Source organism: Gekko japonicus, unplaced genomic scaffold, assembly GCF_001447785.1.
Source record: "Gekko japonicus isolate JY-2015 unplaced genomic scaffold, Gekko_japonicus_V1.1 scaffold386, whole genome shotgun sequence".
Classification (NCBI taxonomy): domain Eukaryota; kingdom Metazoa; phylum Chordata; class Lepidosauria; order Squamata; family Gekkonidae; genus Gekko; species Gekko japonicus.
Window position 1 is genome coordinate 206,698 of NW_015163100.1, and position 16,663 is coordinate 223,360.

Genomic DNA, 16,663 nt, shown 5'->3' on the forward strand with positions numbered 1-16,663 from the left:
CACGTGGCCGCGGGAGGGCGGCGTGCCAGTGTGGGGGGGGAGAACTGGGGGGGCGGGTCGCTGGGCGCATTTCCCCTCCGGGGGGGGGCTGACTGACCCTCTCCTCTCCCCTCCCCTGGCAGTGGGACCTCGTGTGCTCGAAGCGCTGGCAGGTGCCGCTGGAGCAGACCACCTACCTCCTGGGCTGGGTCCTCGGCTACGTGGGCTTCGGCGCCGCTTGCGACAGGTAGTGCGCCCCCCCCCCCTTCCCAGCATCATCTCCCTTCCTGGGGCCTTTTTGTGGGTGGGCGGCTGCCCCCCTGTGGCCGCCCTTTTCACCAGGAGGACTGGTCACTTTCCGGTCATAGGAACGCAAGAGACGCCAGTGTTGGATCAGGCCAGTGGCCCCTCCAGTCCAACACTCTTCTGTGTCACACAGTGGCCAGAAACACCAGGGGCCCTCAGGAGGTCCAGCAGTGGGGCCAGGAGGACACCAGAAGCCGGAGCTGGATGCTGGTCTGGGCTCAGCTCCTGGCTGCCCTTTGGCTGCCTGCCTTTAAGTGGGTTGGGGTGGGGACGACCCATAGGAGGCTGGCACGGGAACCAAGTGTGAGCAGTGTTCCCTCAAAGCTGAGTGAGTGTGAGCTGGCTCACAGCGTTTTTGGCTCCAGCTCACACATTTTTTGGTCTCGGCTCAGGAGCAAACAAATTGATGGAGCAGCCGAATCGCTTGCTCACAACTTTCATGCCAGCCGCTCACAAAGCAGGGTTTTTGCTCACAAGACTCCACAGCTCAGAGGGAGCGTTGGCTGTGAGGCAGCTGAAGCGAGGAGGGGAAGGAGGGTCTTGTGGGCACATCTCCTGCCCTGGGGCTCTGAAAGGGCGAGCTGGAGGCTCTCGAGACAATGGGCAGCCGTGGAGCTAGTCTGTCCGTAGCAGCAGAATCCGAGGAAGGGCGCGTAACTCCCGAACGCTCCTCCCCGGCCACGCATTGTGCCAGTCTGTGAGATGCTCCTGGACTCTGGCTCTTCTCTCCTGAGATGAAGGGCGGAGAGAGAGGAGGGGTCTCCTGCTCCTTGGATGGGGAAGAGGAGGGTGCTTTGGGAAGCGCCAAAAGGGACTGCCAGGCTGGGGCCTGGGGGAAGGACGCCCAGGTGGAGTGGGGGGGGGGTCCCTGTCCAATGCTCCCTCTAAGCGGCAGAGTCCTGTGAGCAAAAATTCCACTTGGTGAGCCACTGGCATTAAAGTGGTGAGCGAGCCATTTGGCTGCTGCATCAATTAGTTTGCCCTGGAGCCCTCCTTCCTGAGCGAAGACAAAAATGAGTGAGCCGGAGGCTAAAAAACGGTGAGCTGGCTCACACTCACTCAGCTTAGAGGGAACACTGGTCCTGTCCAATGTTCCCTCTAAGCTGTGGAGTCTTGTGAGCAAAAATTCTACTTTGTGAGCTACTGGCATTGAGGTTGTGAGCCAGCGATTTGGCTGCTGCATGAACTAGTTTTCTCTGGAGCCCTCCTTCCAGAGCGGAGACAAAAATGTATGAGTCGGAGGCTAAAAAACGGTGAGCTGGCTCACACTCACTCAGCTTAGAGGGAACACTGGTCCTGTCCTCTCCGCAGGGCTTGCGATGGCTGCTTGTTCCCTGGAAACTGGACGTTCGGGCCGCCACGGTGTGTCTGACAGGGATGCGCTCTCTCAAAAGCGATGGGGCCTTTGGGCGGCTGGTTTTTTTTTTTTTTAATTATTTTTTATTGATTTTTGCGACAAACATAGAACATTAACCTGAAACAAACATGGAACAAACATACAACATAAACGTGGATTCCATAAAGTCATAACCCTTTGCTGTGAACCGTAACCCCTACACTCAGCTCTTCCAGCTTATCCGTAAATCTAAACGTTCTCCTCTAACCAACTGTAAAACTTTATCCAGATACTATCATAGACGTCATCCTCCTTCCCATGGAGCTTCATTGTCAGATTATCCAATTCTGCTATTTCTGGCGGCTGTTAAAATGCAAACACCCAGAGTTGTTTGGTGTCGTGGTTAAGCACGTGGACTCTTAATCTGGGAGAACCGGGTTTGATTCCCCACTCCTCCACTTGCAGCTGCTGGATGACTTTGGGCAAGCCATAGCTCTGATAAGAGCTGTCCTTGAAAAAGAGCAGTTTCTGTCAGAGCTCTCTCAGCCCCACCTGCCTCACAGCCGGTGTCTGTCTGTTGTGGGGAGGGGGAGGGAAGGGAGTTTGTAAGCTGCTCTGAGACTCCCAGTGAAGAGAGGGGTATAAACTCAGTCTCCTCTTCTTCTAGAGAGCCAGTTTGGTGTCGTGGTTAAGTGCAAGGACTCTAATCTGGGAGAGCCGGGTTTGATTCCCCACACCTCCACTTGCACCTGGCTGGATGACCTTGGGCAAGCTGTAGTTCTGTCAGAGCTGTCCTTGAAAAAGAGCAGTTTCTGTCAGAGCTCTCTCAGCCCCACCTGCCTCACAGCCGGTGTCTGTCTGTTGTGGGGAGGGGGAGGGAAGGGAGCTTGTAAGCTGCTCTGAGACTCCCAGTGAAGAGTGGGGTATAAATCCAATCTTTTCTTCTCCTCTTCTCTTGTGGCAAAGCGCGTCGTGATGGGCAGCCTGGAAACCCGCATTCAGGTCCGGGCCCCTTTCCCCGTTCCCCCATGCACTCGCAATGGTGGCTGGATGTTTGGCAGCTTTGTAGCTTTGCTTACCTCTTTCCCCCCCCCTTCATATTTCTAGGTTTGGTCGCCGGGCAGCTTTCATCTCCCCGCTGATGCTGTCTGTACCGCTGGGCGTTGCTGTGGCGCTGGCAGTGAACTACATCATGCTGGCGCTCCTGCGGCTGTTCTTTGGGGCGATGTTGGCGGGCACCTTCCTCTCTCTCTACGTGGCAAGTGAGTGCCCCTCTGCTGCCCCCGGGCTCCTTCTCTGAGGGACGCTGGCGTGGCAGGCGGTTGGCGTCTGGGAGCAGGACCTGTCAGCCTCCCACCAGCAGGAGATGTCCTCTGAGCAGGGCGTGAAAGGAGGACACCTTCGCTTGGCGGCGCCCCAGAGCAGGACACCATCTCCCACGGGCACCCAAGTTAGGCCCTCACTGCCTGCACCTAGAGCCTCGTGCCTTCGCTTGGCACTTCTGGCTTCCATTGGCCTGTGCGGCTTCCAGGAGGAGGGGAGCCACAGACCCCAGGCGGAGCCTTTGCACCCGTTGGAGCGTCTGGGTTTGGCAGCAGGGCTGTTCCAGGGTGTTTTTATGTTCTGGGCCAGCCACTCCACTCTGCCACGGCCCAAATGCACGCAGAGCTGCCTCCGCCCGGGCATGCTCAGAACCTGGGGAGCTACCAGTCACCTGCTCTCCCTCCCTCCTCTGCAAGGGAAGGCAGGCCGGGTAAGCTGCCGGGCCTGAGCTGGCCCCCCTAGGCAGGCACAGACTCAGGGACGCAAGGTGCTGCGTGCTTTGTGAGAGGAGTGGAAACAAAGCCCGACATGGCTGTTTGCTCTTCCTCCCTCCCTCCTTCCTTTCGGGATGGGGGAATGTGGGCAGAGCCGGGAAAGGCAGGCCGGGGACACACGCCCTGGCAGCCAGGGTAAACAGGCAGCTGGCTGGCAAAGGAACTGGTACAGCAGCATCGGCCGATCAGCTCTCCCTGTGCCCAAAAGGGTACCCGTGTAGTTTCAGGGTTGCTAGCGGAAGGTGGGTGCTGACAATCTGTCAAAAAAGTTCCAGAGGGTTACCCGTCCTGGCCTGCAGTAGAGCAGCCGGACTTGAGTGCAGGCACAGCCGAGGGGGGGTATGGGCTTTCCAGAGTCAAAGCTGTGACTTCAGACCATCTGACAACGTCAGCGTTGACTCTTGCAAGCTTACGCGCCTCGGGAAACGTTGTTGGTCTGCCAGGTGCTGCTAGACTTAAGTGGCTGCAGCTGGCACGGCTGCCCACCTCCTTGTCCGTAGCTGTTTGCTGCCCACCCTGACCACCCCCTGGCTCCCCTTCGTTTCCCCCCTCCTCCTGCTTTCCTCGTTGGTTTTGCATCCTGTTCTGCTTCCTCCCCAGGGCTGGAGTTGTGCGACCCTCCCCATCGGCTGGTCGTCACCATGGGGGCCGGTTTCTGCTGGGTGTTCGGGGAGCTGCTCTTGCCAGGGCTGGCGGCGGCCTGCAAGGAGTGGCGGGTCCTACAGGGGGCGATAACCCTGGGGCTGGCGCTGCCGGCTCTCTGCTACTGGTAAGTGTGCCTGTCGGGCTTGCTAAGAGGAGGGGCAGAGGCCTTGGAGTTCGGGCTTGCAGGTCTTTCAAAGTGGCCAGTGCGGCTAGCAGCATTGAGCCACTTAACTTGCTCCTCAACTGGACCCCACCCAGTGCTTCAGCCTTTCCTCCCAGGGAACCAGCGCCAAGCCCTGCTGCCTGGCTTCCCGAAGAAACAGTCGAGCCAAACGTCTTTGCTGCCAGTCAGGCATTGCCGTGATTTCCTGCAGCCCAGTGAAGAGAGTTTAAAATCCAGAAGGAACAAGGATGCATACAGGAAGAAGAGGGTGTGGGGGGGTGTTTGTGAGGCCTGATGATAAAGAGCGGGGGGGCGGGGCGTTTGCAATGCTCCCTCTAGGCTGTGGAGTCTTGTGAGCAAAAATTCTACTTTGCAAGCTGCCGACATTAAAGTTGTGAGCGAGCCATTCGGCTGCTGCCTAAATCAGTTTGCTCTGGAGCCCTCCTTCCTGGGCTAAGACAAAAATCTGTGAGCTGGAGGCTAAACATCTGTGAGTTAGCGCACACTCACTCGGCTTACAGGGAGCACTGGTTGTGGGGCCCAGGACAAATGGGCCGCCTGTTCCGTGCTGGGTGCTTGCGTGTGTCCGGGGCCTTGGCTCCTTCTGTTCTCTGAGTTCACAGTGTTGCAAGACCCAGACCTTTGTCGCCACACCTGATAATTGCGTAAGTTCTCAGGATGCACCTGAAAGTGAGTGTGGGGCGGCGGTTGGCTCGAGTGCCTTTCCCGGAACAGAAGAGCTTTGCCCCAGCAGCACTCCAGCAAAGAATGTTTGCTCGGCACCCACCAAACACACTCCAGCTGTCCTCCAGGAGAGGGCCTTGTGCGTGGACTTGGACTTGGACTGGCCGTTCCCCCTGCCAGCAGGGCTGCGAGCCAAACCTGCCAAGTGGCCAGTGGGAAGGGAGGGGGGGGCGGCAGAGAGGGTCCCATGCGATGGCCACGATTTAACATTGGTGCTAGGGATATAGGAGACACCAGGAGACTCCAAGAAGGACTGTTCTTGTGACGTCAGACCAGGATAAGGCCTGCTGTCCGGCTGCATGGGATCGAACCAGGGCAGAGGCTGTGGCTCAGAGGCAGAGCGTCTGCTCGACGTGCAGGTTCAATCCCCGGTGGCATCTCCAGTTGAAAAGGACCAGGCAGGAGGGGATGGGAAGGACCTTCCTCTGCCTGAGAGCCAGGAGGGCCGCTGCCAGTCTGATTAGACAAGGCTGACCTTGATGGACCGAGGGTCTGATTCAGGCTAAGGCAGCTTCATGTGTTCTCTTACACTCTTGCTAGGGGCCACGGCTCAGTGGCAGAGCCTCTGCTTGGCATGCAGACAGTCCCAGGTTCAATCCCCGGCAGCATCTCCAGTTAAAGAGGAAAACAGGCAGTAGGTGATGGGAATGACCTCTGCCTAATTAAGCTCTCGTGTGCATGCGCACTTCATCGAATACAGAGGAGTGAGCCGTGCAGTCTGTCGCTGCAAAATAGTCAGAAGCCCAGTAGCATCTTTAAGGCTAGCAAACTTTTCGTAGCATAAGCTTTCGAGAAGCACAGCTCTCTTCATCAGATGCATGGAGGGTGTGAAGAAACTGGCCAGAGATATATAGGTGGGGAGGGGAGGGGGGAGGATGCAGGATTCTGCACGGCACTTCCTACATCCTCTCCCTCCTCCCCTCACCACCTATATATCTCTGGGCAGTTTCTTCACACCCTCCATGTACCTGATGAAGAGAGCTGTGCTTCTCGAAAGCGTATGCAAGAATAAAGTTTGTTAGTCTTAAGGGCGCCGCTGGACTTTTTACTGTTTTTCATCAGACACGTATCTGAGGAGGTGTGCGTGCCCACGAGAGCTTATACCCAGAATTAAACTCTGTTGGTCTTAAAGGTGCCCCCGGCCCCAGACTTTGTTCTGGGATAGATGCAGGTGGGTAGCCTTGAAGCGGCAGAACAAAGCTTGAGTCCAGTCGGGCGCCAGTCGGGCGCCCTTCAGACCAACAGACTTTAATTCTGGGTATACGCAAGAACAGAGTGGCTTAGCGTGTGTAGTGGGACATCAAGTCCTCCTCTGACTGCACGTGCTCAGTGACTCCGTTCTCGCTCATACAGGAACTTGCCTGCTTGGGAACCATTCGGCAGGAGTCGCTGGAGGGCTTTCCACTTGCCCGGCCTTGTTCTCTGCCCTGAGCTGCAGACCAGGGGACGCAGAGGTATTCTTAATTTTAAAGTAAATCAGCAGAGTATTAAAGAGGCGCAGAGTCCATGGTGTGTTTAAAAGAATAAAAGTTTACTACAACTTAGCATGGGGAAAAAGGTACACACGGGATGTAAAATAACAAAGAGCTAATATGCCTACATCCTTACAGCTAGAATGAAAATGGCAGAAGAGAGGGCTTCTTCTCCTTGCTCAGAACAAAGAAGCACAAGACGGGAAGAGAAGCCATAAAATGCTAATACTTGGCACTTTGGTCTCCAATCAGAACAACAAACTAGATCTGAACTTCCCGGGCTTTCTAACTGTCTAAAACAGATTGGATACAAATAAACATGTGACTTAACAAACATCATGAACCCAGTAAATACTGAAAAGTGTTTTAACTTGTAACACCCAACAGTTGTGCTATGGGCTTCAGTTCTGTAGCTGGAAAGTTGGCATCATCTCATCCGTATAGCCATTTGTGTGAATTGAGTCGGATTGAGAAAGTAACGAGAGGCTGCCCATTGAGTGGGGGTCGTGTGGTGGGGGTCCCGAGGAGACCCCTAGCAACTGGGCCTCTGTGAAGCAGTTGGGGTGGGACGCAGCCCCTTCACCACTGTGGCTGCTCTCGGCGGTCTCTGCCTGCCCTTGAACCTCATCTTGTGTGTCCTTTCAACTGGCCACCCCTCTGCCCGGGAGGCGGGTGGGCGGGCCGGGTGCCAAGGTGACTCCTCTGCCGCCTCTCTCCCTTGCTCAGGTGTCCTTCCCTGTTCCCCGAGTCGGCCCGCTGGCTCCTGGCCACCTGCCAGCTGGAGAAAGGCCGGAGGGCTCTGCGCAGCCTGGCGGAGGGCAACGGCCTGTCCCTGGAGGAGGACTTCTACACTGCGGAGCACCTCTTGGCCGGTGAGGACGGAGAGGGGCTCCCTCCCCCCCCCCCGGGTCTGGGTGTGTGTTGGGGTGGGGGTGCTTCAGCCTCTCCCTGGAAATGCCCAGCTGGGTGTCCCAAGGCCTCTGGCACCCGAAGGCTGGACGGCCAAGCCCGGCACTTGCATTTGGGGCGTGGCCCACAGCAGCCTCCTGCCAGGTTTGCTTACTGGGGTTTGCCTCGTGCAACCGGAGGGCCCGCCCTGGCAGGAGCTGAGCTCTACGGAAAGGGTTTCTCTTGGCTGCAATTCATAGAATCATAGAATCATAGAGCTGGAAGGGAACTCAAAGGTCATCTAGTCCAACCCTCTGCACAATGCAGTAAATCTGCAAATACCTCCCCTCCCACACACCCCCAGCGACCCCTGTTCCATGCCCAGAAGGTGACAGAAAAACCTCCAGGACCCCCGGCCAAACTGGCATGGAGAAAAATGGCTTCCTGGTCCCAAAGTGGCAATCAGCATTTCCCTGGGCGTGTAAGAAAGGGCCATGCGAACTACGCACTGAGGCAACCCTTCCTGCCCCTCCCTCTCATGATCTGCCCAAGTTCACAGAATCTGCATTGCTGTCAGATGGCCGTCTAGCCTCTGCTTGAAAACCTCCCAAGAAGGAGCGCCCACCACCTCCCGAGGAAGCCTGTCCCACTGAGGAATTGCTCTAAGTGTCAGGAAGGTCTTCCTAACGTTGAGCGAAAAATCTTCTGATTTAGTTTCAACCCGTTGTTTCTGCTCCGACCTTCTGGGGCCACAGAAAACAACTCCACACCATCCTCTATACGACAGCCCCTCAAGGACTTGAAGGTGGTTATCAAATTGAGGTTGCTGATCTCACTTGTCGGGCGAAGAGCATCGGAGCAGGAAAGTTGGTCACAGAGGCTCTTCACCCGACAAGTGAGATCGGCGACCTCATCAGATCTCAGAAGCTAAGCAGGGTCGGCCCTTGCAAGGCCACGGATGGGAGACTACCAAGGAAGCCCCGGGTCGTGACACAGGGGCAGGCATCGGCAACCCGCCTCTGTCTGTCTCTCGCCTTGAAAGCCCAGCAGGGTCACCCCAAGTTGGCTCCGGCACTTGATGGCCCTTTAGGCCCACGCGGGGTCACCTGAGGAGACCCGCCTCCCTTTCTCTCCCCAGAGCGGCTGAGTCTGTCTGAAGAGCTGCCCCAGCCCCGGTTCCACCACATCTGGGAGATCTTCTGCACCCGCGTCATCTGGAAGAACAGCCTCATCCTTGGCTTCGCGGCGTGAGGACCTGACAAAGGCGTGCCCGCGGTGGCGGGGGACGGGGAGAGGGATTAGACCCAGGGAGTTGGACAGCAGCAGTTTGGTGGTCACTGGGGCTGTGGTCATGTGAGGAGGGGGGATGTTGGCGTACTTCCCTGTTGGGCCCTGATCCTGTCCCCCAAGAGCCATAACACAGAGAATCACAGAGTTGGAAGGGGCCATACAGAGGCCATCTAGTCCAACCTTCTGCTCAATGCAGGATCAGCCTAGACTAGAGCATCCCTGACCAGTGTTTGTCCAGCTGCTGCTTAAAGACTGCCAGGGAGGGGGAGCTTACCACCTCCCCAGGCAGCGGATTCCACTGTGGCACAACTCTCTGTCAAAAAGCTTTTCCTAAGATCCTGTCGGTCCCTTCCCACCCTTCATTTAAACCCATTCCTGCGAGTCCTGTCCCCTGCTGCCGACAGGAACAACTCCTCTTCCTGCAACTTGTCCTGACTGGTGTGTAGTCACCAGGGGTCATTTCGTAGAAAAAGAGGTGCCGGACCTCATTAGCGTAACTCATTAGGATAACTTATTTGCATATGCCACACCCCCTGACATCACCGGAAGAGTGTCAGAAGGCAACACCCACTGCAACTTACCTGACTGCTTCTTGCTCCTCATGGCTGCTGGGAGCAGGGGGCGGGGCTTGTTGCATGTGCCAGCCCCCTGGGCTCTTTACTGCCGGAGCTCTGCTCCTGTGTGCTCCTGCAGGAAATGACCCCTGGTGGTCACTGTAGTTATTTTGATGTGCCAAACGTCTTAACGGTCTCTCTCCTCCCTCCCCCCACCAGCTTCATTGGGAGCGGGATCCGCCACTGCTTCACCCGCAACCTGGCCCCTTACCCCCCGCACTTCTATCTCCCCTACTTCTTGGTGGCCGGTGGGGAGGCGGTGGCTCTCCTCTTCCTCTGCCTGACTGTGGACCGTTTCGGGCGCCGGCCCGTCCTCCTGCTGAGCACCATCCTGATGGGCATCTCTGCGCTGCTCCTGCTGGCCCTGACTCCGTGTAAGGGGAGGGCAGGTCATGTGACTTCCTGGGAGAGGGGGGAAGCCTCTGTGGGTCGGGGGCTCCAGGAGCTGTGAGGAAGGGGCTTTGGTCCTGCCGGAGCCCCCTGGTGGGGCTAGTTGGGGAGACGGGCTCTCTCTGCTCGGCCACATCGGGTCGCCAAACCCCCAGGTGGTAGCTGGAGATTTCCTGGGATTGCCACTGACTTCCAGCCGACAGATTAGTTCACCTTGAGAAAATGGCCGCTTTGGGAGGTGGACTCTGTGGCATTGAAGTCCCTCCCTTCTTCAAGCCCCACCCTCTTCGGGCTCCAACCCTCAAACCTCCGGGTATTTCCCAACACGGAGCTGGCAAGCCGACTGCCACGGGGCAGGGTTTCTTATTCCCGGAGCCCTTCTGATGTACAGGGTCGCTTTCCAGACGCTCCCTCCTGCTCTGTCCGTTTCCCCGGCCTCACGGCTGGAGTCACACGCGTCCCCCGTTTGCTCTGCTCCTGCCCGGATTGCACGGGAGCTCAAGATCTACCCTCCTCTCCTCTAGACCTGATGGCCTGGCTCATCCTGGCTCTCTCCGTCCTGGGCATCCTTGCATCCCAAGCCGTCACGGCCCTCAGCATCTTCTTTGCCAGCGAAGTCCTGCCCACCGTGGTCAGGTGAGTGAGAGAGCAGCCCTGCGGGGTTGCACTTACTCACGAGGCGGAACTGGCTGGGCTGGGACACGAGGACTAGCAGGGGGACTGCCGCCTTATGCTGGGGGGAGAGTCCACCCGGGCCCTGTGGCTTCCCGGGGCCAATTTAAGTCCTTTGTAAGGGATGTGCAGGAGCTGCGGTGGCTCAAGTGGTTAAGACGCTGAACTGCAGGCTGTGGAAGGTCAGTAGTTCAGCAGTTCGAGACCCGGGTGCCGCAAGACGGGGTGAGCTCCTGTTCCTAGTTCCAGCTCCTGCCAACCTAGCAGTTCGAAAGCAAGAAATTGCAAGTAGATAAATAGGTACCACTCCGGTGGGAAGGTCACAGCGTTCCGTGCGCCTTGGTGTTTAGTCACCCGGCCACATGACCACGGAAACGTCTTCGGACAGCGCTGGCTCTTCGGCTTTGAAACGGAGATGAGCACCGCAACCCTAGAGTCGGATTCGACTGGCTTTCGAGCAAGGGAGACCTTTACCTTTAAGGGATGTGCAGCTCTGTGAGGTTGGCGGGAAGGGGAAGGGGGGGTATTGGCCACGGCTGCAGGGCGTGTTTCCTTTCCTCCCTTTCCAGGGGTGCCGGGCTGGGCCTCATCCTGGCCGCCAGCGCAGTGGGCTTGGCCGCCAGCCCCATCCTGGACATCCACCACAGCCGGGGCTTCTTCCTGCACCACGTGGTCTTTGCCTCCTTTGCCATCCTGTCGGTGCTGAGCATCATGCTGCTCCCGGAGACCAGCGGCAGGCCCCTGCCGGACTCCATGCGCGAAGGGGAGAGCCAGCGCCGGCCCCCCCTCTTCCGCTCCACCCGAGGCCGCCGCAGGGACCACCTGCCCCTCCTCTCCCCCCAGCCCGGGGGCGGGGCCTACGATCCGGCCAGCTACGCGCGACTCGTCGCAGCCACCAAGAAGATGCTGGGAGCTCACAGCCGTTCGGAGGCCCAGCTGCGGATGGAGCTGCTCCCGGAGCCCCACGACAGCCCAGCGGAGGGGATGTAGTGGATGGACGCCCCCAGTCCCCCGGCTGTGGGCACAAGGGGGCTGAACTGGAGTTGATTTGGGTAGGGGGCTGTTCCAAGCGCCCTGGTGCCTTGTGTCCAAATGTTCTTTGGAGTGCCCCTAGCAGGAAGGGCAGTCGGTCTTGCCCCAGTCAGGTGTGTCTGAAAAGGTGTAAATGGAGCCCCCCCGGCCCCCCACTCCTCTTGAAGAAGCCAGCACAGCTGTGCAGGGGCAGAGCCTCCCCCCCCCATTCTGGCACCAGCAGGAAGGCTTAATAAACCAGGGCATCTGTTTCTAGTTAAATAAAAGGGGAAAAAAATCTGATTGTGCAGGGGAGGAAGTGCGCGGCGGCTCAGGGGATCTATGTGATCCCACTGCCGCATGTCTCTTTTGGTGCGGCTTTAAAAAGCCGCACTTTGCCCGTGTTTTCCTCCCCGTGTGGCAGGGGCCATAGTTTGCCTTTAATGATAAAGATTAGTTTGAGGACAGTGGTTAGAATATTAATGATAAGGTTAAAAGCACCTTTCCATCCATGTACCCAAATCAGCACCTGCTCCACCCTCTCCCCAGGCTCTGAGTCGCGAAGGTAGTTGAGGTAAGCCGGGGCCACGTTGCAAGATAGCTACAATTCCGGGTGAGGACAGACCTTCCCCATCATGAGTCAAGGTGGATATTATACAATCCTACCTGCACCTTGGTAGGCCAGCCCTGTTCTAAAGGAGCCCCTTAGTCCCCTGAAGCACCTTGCTGTGCGTAGAATCATTAGTGACTAAGGGGAGTCCTTCCCCCAGAAATATGTATCTACTTTATTTTATTTACTTTATTGATATCCTGCCTTTCACCTCAACGGGGACCCAAAGTGGATTACATTGTTCTCCTCTCCTCTGTTTTAGCCTTACAGCAACCCCGTGAAGTAGGTTAGGCTAAGAGCATGTGACTGGCCCAAGGTCACCCAGCAAGCTTCCATGGTAGAGTGGGGATTTGAACCTGGGTTTCCCAGATCCCAGTCCAACACTTTAACCACTACCTCATGCTTGTTCTCCTGTTCTGAAAACAGTCCCTTTAAATGTTACCATGAAAGGCCTATTCCTTCGAAAAAGTCTCAAAAGGAGCAAAACAGTGCTTAGGATGTAGGACAAGACACCAACTAGTCCCATCCTACCTACATGCCTGTATTCCAGGAAACGCTGAGCAGCAGGGTGTGTGTGCACCTGGAACGGCAGGCACTGAGAGGCCCAGAAGCACTGCCCCCACACTGTAGACTGCCTGGCCAGCAGGGGCAGGCACACCCTAGTAGGGCCCAGAAATACCCCCTCTGGGCAGGGCTTCCTGCAGGCTGGACAAATTCTGTCCTGTCCCTGGTGGCCAGGTGTACACAGAAAGGAGGCGCGCCCTCCCTGCAATGCAGCTCATGTCCGGAGTCTTCTCCCGCCCCCAGGATCTGGCCTTGCCCGTTTCCCAGCCTGGTTCCCGTCCTCCCCCCCACCCTTTCGATCTACAGCTGTAGCACAGCCACTCTCCCCTGGTCTTCCTGCTGTCTTCTGCTGCCTCCCCTCCAAGTGTCCGCGTCTGTCCTTTTCCAGGTCTCCTGTCCTGATCCGCCTGCATTCACAATTTTTTATCTAACGATGTTATACAAAACATTAATTTATAAGGACACAATCTTTGGTCAGAAGAAGACAGATTGTCGAAACGGCAGCACCAATCCGGAGACCACCGTCCCGCCTTTTTGCTTCCGTTTTTCTATTGTATTATCTCCTGTAATAATCACTTCAGAAATTAATGTTTTGTATAACATCATATATATTAATGTTTTGTATAACATCATATATATGCTCAGTTCTAGCTCCTGCCAACCTAGCAGTTCGAAAGCAAGAAATTGCAAGTAGATAAATAGGTACCACTTCGGTGGGAAGGGAAAAGCGTTCCGTGCGCCTTGGTGTTTAGTCACGCCGGCCACATGACCACGGAAACGTCTTCGGACAGCGCTGGCTCTTCGGCTTTGAAACGGAGATGAGCACCGCAACCCTAGAGTCAGATTCGACTGGCTTTCGAGCAAGGGAACCTTTACCTTTATAACATCTTTAGATAAAAAATTGCGAATGCTTCTTTATCACAGTTGCATGATTCATATATTGTAAGTTCTCTGGACTGAGACCATCTCTTTGTTTGCTGATCCACCTGCAGCCCCTCACTCTCTTTTGTCCGGGTGGCAAGAAATGCTCCCCCCATCTCCATTCCCATGGGGGGGGGGTTGCTCTGCTCTTTTTGCAGTGCCTTGGCCAACGTCTGGTCCCCTGAAGGCATCAGGTCTTTCCCTCCCTGGCACTGGTCTTGACACCCAAGGAGGTCTGCTTCCGGTGCGCCCACGGCTGCCCCCCACCCAGAGGGTGGGGGCTGTTGCCTGCAGGAAGTGGGGACCTCTGGAGCTGTTCCTGCACAGGGAGGAGGGTCCGGTTTCACACCCAGCCAGGGCCCCAGGAAAGAAGATGGCTGCAGCCTGTCTGGGGTTGTCGGTGAAGTCCCGGGCTTTGCCGTGGCTCCTGGGATGTCCACACGGTGTCTGGTCTCGGCACCCCTCATCAAACTGTCTCTCCCCACCTCCCTCCCTCCTCCTCCGTGGCTTCTCCTTACTGGCCGTAGAGCTCCGCCAAGCGCCGGAAGCGCGGCCCCCACTCGTTGAGGTAGTCGTAATCCTGATCGTCGTCCTCCAAGCTGGAGAGGATGGAGCTGAGGGACCCGCCGGCTGAGCTGTCCCCCTCGTAGTCGTAGATGAGGGCGGTGTCGTAGGGAGGCACGCCGGGGTCGGCATCGGCCACTTCCAGACCCTGCAGGCAGGAGACGGGCCTTGGTCAAGAGCACGGACTCTAATCTGGGAGAACCGGGTTTGATTCCCCACACTTCCACGTGCAGCTGCTGGTGTGACCTTGGGTCACTCACAAGTTCACTCAGAGCTGTTCTCCCAAGGGCAGTTCTCGAGAGAGAGCTCTCTCAGCCCCGCCTACCTCACAGGGTGTCTGTTGTGGGGAGGGGGAGGGAAAGGAGATGGTAAGCCGCTCAGACACCTTCAGGTAGTGAAGGGCAGACTATAAATCCAATCTCCTCTTCTTCTATTTAGGAGGTTTTGACACTGTTCCCACCTGTGTCTCTGGCATCCATGCACACACGAATTACAACTTTTCAGTTTGGTGGGATTGCTTATTACGCCCGGCCCGCAGGGACTAGGAGAGGTGGGGCACCGCCCCGTAGCTGGACAATCTCCACTCTGTTTTTCCCTTTCCTCAATCAGCCTCTCTAGTTCTTACAGAGGAAAGACTGAAAAAGTGTGGATACCGTTGGGTGAAGGCCCATAACATAACTACAAATTTGTGTGTGTGTGTGTGGGGGGGGGTTAATTCCACTTAAATCTGATCCTGTTTATTTTCAAGACTCCAGAAAACAGTGATTTGGGGAGGGACTGCTCTGCTGGGCCTTCAGTACCTCTCCCATTCCTGGTGGGGAAGGAAAACCAGTCGGACTGGCCTGTCACTCTCTCCTGAGTGAGCAGAACTGCCCGGCGGCGCTGTCCAGAGGCCAAAGGGAACAATGCCCAGTTGGCCCATAGAGCCAGGGTTGCAACACTTGGCACCAATGCCCCCTCTAAGCTGTGGAGTCTTGTGAGCAAAAATCCTACTTTCTGAACAGCTGGCCTTAAAGTTGTAAGCGAGTGATTTGGCTGCTGCATAAATTGGTTTACTCTGGAGCCCTCCTTCCTGAGCTAAGGCGAAAATGTGTGAGCCGGAGGCTAAAAAAATGTGGGCTGGCTCACACTCGCTCAGCTTAGAGGGAACACTGCTTGGCACAGCCTCAAAGGCAGAGCCCGGCCGTAGACCTCCGAGGGGAGGGGAGGGGCTCAGCCCCCTTGCACCTCTGCTCCCCAGCCTGAGCGGTTCCCCCTGCCCCAGCAGCGTTCCGGCCTTGCCTCATTGATGAAGTCTTCTATGTCCGAAGGGCCGGCAGGCACCCGGCGAGGATACTGAGGCAAGCTGTAGCCGTAGGGATGGTCCTTCCGGAGGGGGGGCTTGATCCGGGGGGAGGGAGGAGAGAACAGGAGGTCTGGGTTGCGCAGCTGGTTGATGTCATAGGCGTCCTGTGAAAAGAAGGAACCTTCCAGCAGCAGGCCAGCTCTCCTGGGGGGGCTGCTGGGGGGGCGGGGGGCGCCAATGCTCCCTCTAAGCTGTGGGGTCCTGTGAGCAAAAATCCTACTTTGTGAGCGAGCAATTTGGCTACTGCATGAATTGGCTTACTCTGGAGCCACCCTTCCTGAGCTGAGACACAAATGTGTGAGCCAGAGGCTAAAAAACTGTGAGCTGGCTCACACTAACTCGGCTTGGAGGGAACACTGGTCAAGAGCCAGTTTGGTGTCGCGGTTAAGTGGGCGGACTCTAATCTGGGAGAACCGGGTTTGATTCCCCACTCCTCCACTTGCACCTGCTGGATGACCTTGGGCAAGCCATAGTTCTCTCAGAGCTGTTCTTGAAAAAGAACAGTTTATGTCAGAGCTCTCTCAGCCCCACCTGCCTCACAGGGTGCCTGTTGTGGGGGAGGGGAAGGGAAAGGAGTTTGTAAGCTGCTTTGAGACTCCTTTGGGTAGTGAAGGGCAGGGTATAAATCCAGTCTCTTCTTCTAAGCTGTGGAGTCTTGTGAGCAAAAATTCTACTTTGTGAGCTCCTGGCATTAAAACTGTGAGCGAGCCATTTGGCTCCTGCATAAATTGGTTTGCTCTGGAGCCCCATCCTTCCTGAGCTGAGACAAAAAGGTGTGAGCCAGAGACTAAAAAACTGTGAGCTGGCTCACACTAACTCGGCTTGGAGGGAACACTGGCAGGCACCGAAAACCCCAAGCAGGGGTCTCCGGGGTTGGTTCCAGGTGGTGTCCTTGGGATGGTGTCCCAGCCAAGCCCCTGCCGTCGCTTCCGAGGCGCTGCGGCCTCTCCCCACCTTACCTGGTCCTCTTCGCCTCCTCCCTGTTCGTCGTAGTTGAGGACGTTGTCCCGAAAATCATCCTGCGAGCCACCCAGCAGGCTCTTGCGGAACGCCCGGCGGCGGGAGTGCTCCAAGCCGGCCACTAGCAGCACCAGCACTGCCAGCAGAAACGAGGTGTGAGAGGCTCAGCGGCCAGGCTCCTGGGCCGCAGCTCCCGCCTTCGCCGCTGCCCCCCACCCCTGATGCCCCCACCACTGGCTTCTGGGGAGTTCCAGGGGGGGCCGCAGAAGACGGGGGGGCACGGTGGCACAAGAGGCACCTATCCCTAACTTTCCAATATCTGTTGGGCTCCAAACCCCCCCCCCCCCCTCCGTCCCCTGGCCCCCCCCCCCC

General features: G+C 57.0%; 2 protein-coding genes across 2 annotated transcripts in view; one reads left to right on the forward strand and one right to left on the reverse strand.

Moving 5' to 3' along the window:
• Positions 1-11,306, forward strand: part of SLC22A31 (solute carrier family 22 member 31) — a 14,118-nt gene extending 2,812 nt beyond the window's left edge. The window contains exons 2-9 of the mRNA XM_015406680.1: positions 123-226; positions 2,729-2,883; positions 4,039-4,207; positions 7,189-7,334; positions 8,489-8,597; positions 9,414-9,628; positions 10,169-10,280; positions 10,886-11,306. Coding sequence (XP_015262166.1) covers positions 123-226; positions 2,729-2,883; positions 4,039-4,207; positions 7,189-7,334; positions 8,489-8,597; positions 9,414-9,628; positions 10,169-10,280; positions 10,886-11,306 — 1,431 coding nt within the window. The remainder of the gene's footprint in view (positions 1-122; positions 227-2,728; positions 2,884-4,038; positions 4,208-7,188; positions 7,335-8,488; positions 8,598-9,413; positions 9,629-10,168; positions 10,281-10,885) is intronic.
• Positions 11,307-13,334: 2,028 nt separating this feature from the next.
• The window catches only part of CDH15 (cadherin 15), a 24,682-nt gene continuing 21,353 nt past the window's right edge, over positions 13,335-16,663 (reverse strand). Inside the window, exons 12-14 of the mRNA XM_015406706.1 lie at positions 16,291-16,427; positions 15,268-15,435; positions 13,335-14,134 (exon numbers count right to left, since the gene is read on the reverse strand). Of these exons, the coding sequence (XP_015262192.1) occupies positions 13,937-14,134; positions 15,268-15,435; positions 16,291-16,427 (503 nt within the window). The 3' untranslated portion in view covers positions 13,335-13,936. The remainder of the gene's footprint in view (positions 14,135-15,267; positions 15,436-16,290; positions 16,428-16,663) is intronic.